Here is a 10,917-nt window from a genome sequence, read left to right on the forward strand (position 1 = left end):
TGATTAAGTGCAATGATATTATACTGTAAATCTAAGGCAGAACCTGGAAACTTGCTGAGAAGCCCCTCTCTCAGGATGCTAAAATCCTTCCGTTCCTATAGGGAAGCTCTCTCAAGAGATCCAATCTGTCCTTCGCAGGGCGTGTTATGGATATATCTAAACCATGGGATGCAGTTATAATTTCTTACAGAGTTACCATGAGCAAACAAATTTTCTTTTTTTCTCTCTATAGAGAGGCAATGGCACATTGGCATTATTAGAAACTTATGCCATCATATTATCATGCACTTACACCCCTTAAATGCTACTTGTGTTAGTAACAACAGCTGCGCCAGCTAGGGAACAAGATGACAAAGAAATTTCTCTTTAGAGATACCGATTTCCCCATTAAAGGCATGTGTCCTGGGGTCTGTTCCTTCGACGGCTTGAACAGTCTGCCTTAGCATCTGAAACAGCGATAATATTTTTAAACACCTTTCAATTTCCTTCACTAGATAAGGACGTATTAAAGCTGCAAAACCAGCAGCCGCTTTGAACCAAGACCAACCCTGTGGCCAGTCCCTAAAAGCCCCCTTCAGGCACATGCCTTGTGCTGGCTCTTGCAGAACAACTCATCCTCTTGCTTACTGTCATCTTTCCAGTCACAGCTCCCTCCCGACAAACACGTTATTTTATTCAGCAGTACCTGAATATCCAAATGCCAAGAGCGACTGCTTGGAATCATACAATCATTTACGTTGGCAAAGATCCTTACGACCGAGTCCAGCCGTAAATCTAACACTGCCAAGACTTCTTCAATATTCTGCTTGTTCAATACTCGCTGAAACAAGCGGGCCTGAAATGTCATATTCTGTACTACTGCATATAAAGTAACGTTTGAGCTATGATTAAAAAAATTTCTCTAGTGCAAAGGAGGCACAGCAATTAGCCAAGGGAAGCAAAAGCTTATTTATTCTTCCTAGTCGTATTTATATAGGTGAGGATCAGGCAGGAGAAACCAAAGAACTCTGTGTCAGATTTTATGTAAAAAAGAAGCCAGAAAACTAAGGCTTTATTGATTTCATTTTATGAAGAACTTTTTAGAATATAAAATTGACTAGGTAAATTATTATTTTTGGAAATATGTGTATCAGGAAATACGTGCATCACCTTACTAAGGCTAATGTTTGCTATTTCAAACAAACTGCTGGCCAAAACAAGTTCCTGTAGACTAGAGAATTTTAATAAGGCGACTCCAAGCAAAACAGCAGGAAATCCAGTCAATAAAATTATGGTAAAGTGGTATGCTGCTTCTTACAAATGTGATACACTATTTGCACAGAGCAAATAGTTTAGCCTTACTGTTTCCTGAGTGTACACTCTTGGCTAAGTACAAAGAATTATTTTTTAATGTAAAGACAGAAGTGAAGGGAGAAGGAGATAAAAGTCAGAAGTATCTACCTATTAGCTAAAACACTCATTGTTTCTGGTGAGTCACAGTAACTTAAACCAAAATATCAGATGTATACCAAAAAAATCTGAAATACAACTAACTTAATTTGGCTTCTTAGTTATATTTATCTATAATCCTACACACACGCACACTTAAAATTTGAGGATAAAATTGTTACTATGCTTTAAAAAATGGGCTACATCTGGCAGGCATCTTACTTGCACACAGTGAAAGACAGTGCCCACTCCAAGGAACATATAATTTGAAGAAATAAGGCAGACAAATAATACCATAAGAAACAGAAGCATGCAGTAAGAGGTGTGTGGTGAAACCTGGTTCAGTGACACACAGCCGTAAGAGAACACTTCTTGGCTCCCAGGTCCAGCAATCTGCTGCTCTGGATTCCTGAAACCAACTTCACCCTTCACTAGTTTGAAAAGGCCTTTATTTAGAGCAAAAAAACAAACAAACAAACAAACAAAATTTTAAAACTTTCTATCTTTGTATGCTTCGGAATATTGAAACACGTGGAAAGAACAAGTTCTCATTTCACTAGACCAGAAGTATTTCAAGGTATATTAATAAATATTTCAAAAAGAAAGACAAGGTGTCTTTCATTAATAGGCTCATTTTTAAAACTATAAAACTTCAGACAAGTACCTGAACTTTTAGACAATCTAATCATGTTCCACACTGGTTTCCCCAAATTGTAGTGGGGAACTCACTGTGAAACCTTCCGTTAGAACTACGGGTGTTAGTACTACAAGTATGTCTGATTCCTTAATTTTCCTGCCAAATGTCTGTCTCAGATTTTTGCTGTTTAGCTTTAGCATCGGGAGAGGTCTAAACAAAGGGGAGCAACTCACTGAAAATAAACAGCAGAGTTAATTTATGATTTGAACTACCAAAGGCATGAAGGATGTTACAGCTGTCAGTAAGTTATAAAAGCTTGTCTTATTTGAAGCCCACAGCTCCAAGTCATTTAAATGTCACCAGAGAAAAGCTCTTATTCTGCAAACCAAGACAGCATCACCCACAGCTGGCTTTGCATTGGATGCTGTCAGCTGTCAGACTCTGCTAACCTGTAACTCTCAGATTAACTAAACATTAAATACATCTGTTGCCTCCGCTGTTCCATACTGATGGATCAGTTTCGTGTGACAACAGGAACGACACTTTTTCACATGTACATGAAGTATTACTTCATTTATAACAAGTTGATTCCTTTGGGGACTCAGAGATTCTTACAGAAGGCGCCTCCCGAGGAAAAAGCCGTATCATGTAACTTCACCTCAACAATCTGTCTGTGGTTTAAATTTAATATACTGACATCATGCCACACTCAATGCATTTGAAATAATTTTGGGGCAAAAAACCTCAACAATAACAAAAAAGTATGTCTGTCTTCTACATACCCTTATTATATTAAAAGAAGAACAAGCCCTTGAGACGGAATAATAAATGCAATGGCTTGAATCACTCCAGTATTATGTCAGTGTTTCCGGTGGTTTCTAACATGGTATAAAAAACAAGCATCAAGCACAACAATTTCAGTGTGGAAAGATATAAAACCTTACTACCAATATAAGAAAAATACCTAACTGGTTTTGATTTTGGTACTGGAAAGAAAGAGAAGGACATTTTCTGGTTTAATTTTGTTGTTTTGCTTGTGGCATCAGGAGCCAGCTTTGCGCCTTATAGCTTCCTTGACGTTCATTTGGCACAACCAGCGCATCTCCAGCACTGCTCCTTCTGTTTCTTCTGTGGTGCTACAGCAAGGCTCTCATTTGCTCATCATTCACCTTTACGTGATGCCCTAAACACCACTTATGTGGCATTACAACTAACTTCCCTACATTAATATCAAAACACTAATTCAGTAGAGTAGAGAAGAAGCGAGTTTGTGCTCTGAGACGCAAGAGTACTTCATCACATATAATGCACCAAGCAAAAGATACCTAAATTTGCAAAGTCAAAGCGACAGCAATAAAGGATCATGAGGTAAGCATTTATGACTGCTTTCAATAGTAAAAGTATATCAGTGTTCTTAGAAGAACTGAAAGGGTGAAAATTTGAGGTGGCAGGGGCGTATGACTTTTTTGTCATGAAGATAAGCTTTTCTGCATGAGTGGAGTGAGTAAAAAGCACAGCACTAATCACTTAAGAAATTTCAACTTTTTCTAACAGCTAAAATGAGCCACAAAGGTTAAGTATCAAGAGAGAACATGCTGACCATGCTTCATGCTTATCTGCCTTCTCTACCATGCTTGTTTGATAGGTACTGAAGGAAGAAGAGCTGCTATTTGACTCCGAGAGGTAACAGTAGCTGATGAAGCTCTATTACATCTCCGCAGCTTGACATACATTTTAATTTCAGATCCTCTCATCTAATTTCTTGCACAAGGTCTGTTTACCTGGGCTTCCTATGCCAAGGGGTGAATCTCAAACATCTTTAAAAAAGGGCTAAGGGCAAGGAAAGGAGTCTGAGAAGTAGGAAATTAATCAAACATTCACGTATCTTTCCTTCTTCTTTTGTATGAAATGTGTCGTTTTTTTGAGCATGTGCTACTAAGCGCTCACATAAATGTTAAAGTGGGGCTGTAGCCTCCCTATGAATCGGGGGTGGGCACTCCACTGGGCCACTGTATTGGCTCCTGAGTTCATGGCCACATACTAGAAATCTATAGGAGCATATCATAACATTAGTACACTTTTGCATTGAAAAATCTCCTTAATAAATATTACCTATAAGGATTTAGAAATGTATTTTCTACTAAGACAGTGAATCAATCCCTCAAAAGGATTTCTTTTGAGATTCTGCAAAAGAAAAATGTTCTCTCTCAAGTATAAAAACTTTAAAAAACCCACAGTAACTAACAGAAGCCTCAGAAGCTTATAAGCTATAGAAACAACAAACATTACCTCACATGCTTCATCCTTCAATTAACTTGTGATTATCAATAGCAAAAATTAAGTCCTTTGATCTAAACAGCAGCTACAGAAAAACAGCTATTAAGTTTCTTCTTTCCAAAAAGCAATGATTAATAATTAATTGCCTATTTTCACTTTTCAAACCTGCTCCTTCATAATTAACACATACTCAGGTAGTTTAAGTTCTAGCCCACGACATTCTACTTCATTACAAAGCTTAGTGAAATATTGACAAGGAGCTTTGCTTTTGAAGTGTTCTGGCCCTGCGTTACTGCACGGATACGGGTGTTCTCGCAAGCGACGCTACGTAGGATAGCTGCAAAAAGTTTCTCTTTGGAAACCGCGTTACAAAGGCAGCACAGCTACAGGCTTGGGAAAGTCAACAGCCATGTAGCAAGAAGCGAGCTAACTGCGAGTGAACAACCTGCCTAAACATCTGCTAGCTTTATAAATAAACTTGCCTTTGTAAATGAGCCTTACCTGACACAGAGACTGTGTGTGACCTTACTCCTTGCTTCTCATTGTTGGCCAGCCTGTAAAACAGAGGTTGGAATCGCTGAATGCTGTACATCCTTCGGGGTCACATACACTGGGAGTTCGCCCTAACAGGGCACCCACTGTAATCAGCAGGGCCAGCCCATTCCCCACAGTGACAGATTTTGAGGGGGAGGAAAGTCAGAAAGGAATCTACCATTTCAAACCCATCCGGGGGGAGTAAGAGCAGAGAGAATGCGTTATCGTTTTAATTGGCATACTGATTCACGACAGAGCAAATTTAAAGGAAAGAAACAAACCCTACGTTTTACAAACTTTTAAGATCAATCTGTGCATGTCTAAACTTTGTTAATGTATGTAATTTTAAGGTGTTTCTATTTTCTATATTATTTACTGGAAATAAAGTATGAATTGAGTTTTTGTCTGTAAGACAACTTACCATGTGCAACAATTTTAAATTGCTTTACAAGTCAAGTAAATCAAGAAAACCAATTAAATTTAAATGTAGTTAGCTATAAATGTTCATTAGTAACAGGAACTCCAATAAATTCTTCTAAATTTTTTTCCATGTACATACAGAAACACAATTTTAATGGTAAGACAGAAAGAATACTGCACTTCACGCTTTCAGAAATCTGGAATTTCATCTGGCAAAAGCAAATACTTCTAGATGCAAGATGGTGTTGGCTAGTAGTTTTATATATTTGACAAACGTCCATTCCTCTGCCGCCAGCCTAAGAGCACATGTGGTGCCCTCATTTAAACAGACACATGCGTACAAATTCAGTTTTGGTAAACTGTCCCAAAAATGGGAAAAAGTTTCCCTTCAAACCTTATTTTATCCAAGAAATCCCTAACAAATAAAAAAAGGGTAAAATTAATGTCATTAGAACGTTATTTTGTGTTTTTCACTTGCTATCTATTTAAGTAAAAACAAATTTTCCTCCTCCATGTGAGTGTACACTAAGTTTACCAATTTTACTGCTTCCAGCCTTGATTTTTCCCTTCCTTTTTATCCCAGCATTTTAACTCTTCTCATTCTGTACCATGAGAAAGCTACCTGGCTAGCGAGGACTGCAGCAGGACCTGTGAAGGAACAGCAACCACTAGTAGCTAAGTGGCTGCTTTCTTCCACATTCAGGAACAAATTGTGTTCCATACACCACCCAATAGTTAATAAAGTAGTAATAGTAATTCTGGACTCCTTCCAGGAATTAAGGAAGAAATAGAATGAGGTGGTTGGGTCAAAGTAGGCACGGTCCCTCTGTCCCAAAGGAAAAAAAGAAGAGATAAAGCACTATTAAACTGCTAAATTTCATTTGGTCTTTCAACAGTTATACTGCCTGATAAGGTTCAAGGAGAACATGCTGATGATATGTGACTTCAAACAAGGCTGAATGTGGCTATTAAGAAAGCAGTCAAATCACAAACAAGCAAGCAAAAAAAAAAAGTGGCTTGGTTAAAGGACTGAAGTTTAGGAGGCCACAATAAGAAACTGCACGTGGAAAGGGGAGACAAACAGCACAACTTGCCAGGTAGGATGGAGACCTAGCCACTGACACCAGGAGCGTAGAGAATCATCAGGAATTAACAGGCTTGTCTACCGCTGCGTTATGGACTACTAACTCCAGCAACACAAGCTATTTTTAGTTCAAACAGATTTCATTAGAAATCTTTTCCTATTTACCATAAAGCTCGGGAAGGAGAAAAATGCAGAGAGATTAGCAGAGATTCTTAGCATACTTTATGTAAGAATTATTAGATGATTAGATGAAGATAGCGTATCTCAGCATACCTTAGATACAGTATCACCATAAAACTAGCCAGAGGAAAAAGCGCAACTCTATTTGCCTGACATAGATTAGCATTTCCTATAAATCCACAATTACTATTGGAGAATATTTTTTCTACATTATTATATTCAATAAAATAGATTTAAAAGTATTTTACAATGTAAATGTTAGTCTTTATTACATTGAATCTAGAGATCCCAACTCAGGCTAGCCCCATTACAGAAATTTTATTAACAAAAGGTGATATAACAGATTTATGACAGAAGAAAAAAAAAAAAATCTGTATTTCACATAAGCAGAAAAGGGGACAAACAGGAAAAAATAGAGCATAGGCTGACTCACAGATCAAAACCACAATTCAAAAACTGTTTAGCATCACCCCTATTATAAAATTTACTCATGGACTCAAAATGAACAGTCTGAATCCCACTCAAGTTTTTTCCAAAACATCCTCCTTTTGTTATTGTCAAATACGATCTATGCATTATGCACTGTTTTCCTGAGATTTTATTTGTTATCTTTATAGTTTAATTCTGCTGTCAGTCATTTATGCCCCGTGGTCCCAAATGACCACCTGCTATTTGTGCTAGGATCCAAAAGCCACAATAAAAATTAAGCATATATAAACAGTCCTAAAGCATCACTTAAGCAAAACTATTTTTCAAAATATTTTTTTTAATATATAAGAAAGCATATAACTTACTTTGGTATTGATGGTAAAGCTCTTTCACCTTCTGTGTAAACAAGAAGAAAACGGGATTAGAATTTTACTCAAGTTTCCAAATAACATATCTCAATGTGCAATATATACATGGTTGAAACAATAATGATTATCATCTCACACAGAAACTATGTGGATTCAAAAGACTGTTCTATACATATATTTAGAGCAGCATATCAACACAACTCCTTCTAACTCCTTCAACATAGACCTTTCAGGCAAACTCTTATCCGAGAGAACAACATATACAGAATATCCAAATTTTTTTATTCTTAACAAGTGCGATAAATCACCTGCAGAAGGTATGACAGTATTTGATCTCTCTAGTAAGAAATGCTTTTCTTTTATCTCCAAGATGTGCTAAGTGCTAATATATAAACAACTGAAGCCAACTTGAACTCCCAAGCAAGACAACTGAAATAAATCATTAAAGCATGTAAGATATCGTATTGATTTCACACTTGGTTGATATTATACAATAGTAATGCTTTGTAGCCAGAGATGAAGTTAGCTTTTTGTAAACTATTTTCAAATCCTTTCTCTGATAATGGTACTGCATAATAAAAACTTGGCTGTACATAATCAAGTTTTTTGCCTATTGGATTTGATGAGACACTTGGTATCCATGTGGGAAGGATGGGGAAGTTACTAAACCTTTAGTAAAACACCAATGATTTATACTAGATTAAAGTGTGAAGGGAAGGAGAGAAAGTGGGCAATTGAAATGGGTATCACTGTAGTACTGATAAAGTGACCTGAGAGAAAATGGAAAAGCCACACTTTCAGAAAACCGTAATACAGATTGATTACACAAAAATCATGTAAATTCTGGTTTGCTCTTATCCTGTGTTAAAATTCCTGAATTTTACAGACCTTATAAAAGAAAACTAGTCTTGTCTCTGTGTATTATGGAACTGAGTAAAGAAATGCTCAATACCTACACACCATGCTCAACATGGCAAACTACAATATTTTGTTACAATTTTTTTTTTCTATGTAAAGATAGAACAACATAGTTTGGCTCACCAACCTAGGCCTGTTTTTAAGTTTATCTGAAACAATGTTTAAATCATAAATGATGCTAACAGCATGGCCTGTTAAGTTCACAGGGATCCATTTTCCATTTCCTGCAACATTCCTGTACTTTCACCAACGGAAGCAATGGTCTATTGCTTCCATGCTAAATTTCTGCCACAGGCTAGCTGGATTTTAGGGGACTAACCTTTTAATGCTAAGGATTAAATATTTTAACATTAGGGATCACATATTTTAATGTTAAGAAAACCAAAAGAAACCGTTGGAAATCACCCAGGCCTCTACAGTTTCAAGCAGGGATGCACCATAATTTGCTATGAGATGGTGGTGTATCAGGATATTTCCTTTCACCATCTCAACGTAAGTCTGCTTAATTTTAGTCAAGCTATCAGTTTTTTGAGGGAAAAGAACAAACACTGCAGCGCAGGCATGCTCAGCAGAGCTCTTCCACAGCCCAAAGCTAAATTCCTCCTCAGCGAGGAGACTCCAGCACTGGACTTGGGCTGCACACGCTCCAAATCAAGCCCAGGGCTACAAAGTCCGATCTTTCCCAGTGGGTTTGGACACAGGAATAAAAAGAGACAGGCTCAATTGTGCTTAAAGGTACTGAAGAGCAAGCAGGTCCACGTAAGTGCAGAAAGGGTGAGCGCTGCACGTTAAGGTCTGATGGTGGCTGTTGAAAAGGAAGATGCAAGATAGAAGGGAAACAAGGAGCTGTGATTTGGAAGATGACCTAGAGCAGCTTGGCAAAGTGACTAGAGCAAGCACCTGAAACTGGAGGGTGGAGGAAGGACAGCAAGATTGTACAAGAAACATGAGGTGGGAGATAAAGGTATAGTGATTTTAGGGTAAATGATACCTTTTGGGAAAGGAAATGAAAGGCAAAGATCCTGAAAGGTAGTGTGAAGTGGCAAGTATGAGATCAGATGCTTGAAGATGACAGCCTGGCAATAAAAAGACCGGGGCAGGGGGGAGGCACCTGAGAAAGGGGCTGGCATGGGCACTAGAGCATTCACACTGGATGGATGGAACTGGGCAAAAGCCATCAAGCTTGGAGAAACAGGCAGAAGAGTCCTGCCCGCTACTGTGCAGGCCTCCCCAGGGTTCTGAAGAAGACTCAAGAACCTTAAATTCCACCTAGTATCTACACGATCTGTCATCATTAGCTGTGAAAGCACCTAATGTTCTAGTTTACATCAAGTTATGCTGCTACTGTTAGTTATTCCGACATCACTCCTACATTTGGCAATGTATTTAATGGCTGAGATGTTGCTGATGAATCATGTGTGCTAAAACATAGTATATTAAACACTAAACTTTGGAAATGATACAAATGCACAAACCTCTGTATTAAAAGAGCTTTATTACATTTCAAAGTTAATTTCATAATTTGGTATTTTTAAATTGAGATAACCGGTGCAAGATTAATGAGCAGCTACTTAAACATAATTTCTCCTGCTGTTTAATATGTAGCTCCATCGCATTTAACTGCACACTATTCAAACTGTACTCTAAATACAGAACTTTTAATTTCCTCTAAGTTTTTTTTTTTGTGTGGAGCACATCAGTATCATATTTGGGGACTTCAGAAACATCAGTGCCTGATTTCACAACACCTGCACGGCCACAATGCTTCAGATTTTCAAAGTACTGACCTCAGCTGCAGATCGGATTGTTTCTCCGTCCTGCAAATGTAGACCCCATCCTCTTAAAGAAACTGAGAAATACCACAGGTGGCAACTGCTACTGTATGCTGAAGTCAACTCTTATCAAAAAGGATGTAGGAGATAAAGATAGAATCTAATTTTCCAGTGCAGTATTAAATTTCCTTAACAATGAGAATCGTGTTCTGTTCCTGCAAGTCTTCACTTACTCAAAAGCTTCCTATCAGTGCAAAATATAAAGCACGGATCATAATGAAATATGTCTTTCACAATAAAATCCTGATTCCATCTTCAGAGTAAACCCATTCCAAACATTTTGTGAGATAAGGAAAAAGTTAACAGAAAGTGGTATTATGTAGTTAGTTGAGGAATAGTAGTATGTAGTTAGTGAGTAAAGTGTGACAAAAGTGAAAGGAATTACAGATGTCTGGGAAGTTGTGAGAGAAACACATATGGACACAGGAAACTGGAAAAGTAACCTTATGTTAAAAAAAAGGCAACCAGAAATAAAACCCCACTATTAAGTAGTATTAGAGACACCTGCCCTTTCACTGGACAAAATTCAAGAAAAATCCATCCGCATGGAACTACTGTTGAAATAGCATATCAAAGCTGATCTTATAGACGCCTCTGGATACAAACTGCTCACTTCAGGCACTGTTTCCCAAGTTGGTGATCATCCATTTACAGCTTATATCCCAAATAAAATACAAAACATTCATTAGTACCCTTGAAGGTCTGAAGTCAAAATTCATTACTAACAGCATCACAGTAAAACCATATGTTGTTTTTCACAAGTTGGAACCCACAACATTTTGTCCAATTCTATATTCAGTTAAAAAAAAA

General features: G+C 37.6%; 1 protein-coding gene across 1 annotated transcript in view; it reads right to left on the reverse strand.

The window, feature by feature from the left end:
* Window positions 1-7,385, reverse strand: part of PTK2 (protein tyrosine kinase 2) — a gene marked incomplete at both ends in the record, with an annotated part of 59,239 nt that extends 51,854 nt beyond the window's left edge. The window contains 2 exons of the mRNA XM_010283611.1: window positions 4,844-4,896; window positions 7,355-7,385. Coding sequence (XP_010281913.1) covers window positions 4,844-4,896; window positions 7,355-7,385 — 84 coding nt within the window. The remainder of the gene's footprint in view (window positions 1-4,843; window positions 4,897-7,354) is intronic.
* Window positions 7,386-10,917: the final 3,532 nt, after the last annotated feature.

Source organism: Phaethon lepturus, unplaced genomic scaffold (assembly GCF_000687285.1).
Source record: "Phaethon lepturus isolate BGI_N335 unplaced genomic scaffold, ASM68728v1 scaffold5963, whole genome shotgun sequence".
Lineage (NCBI taxonomy): Eukaryota > Metazoa > Chordata > Aves > Phaethontiformes > Phaethontidae > Phaethon > Phaethon lepturus.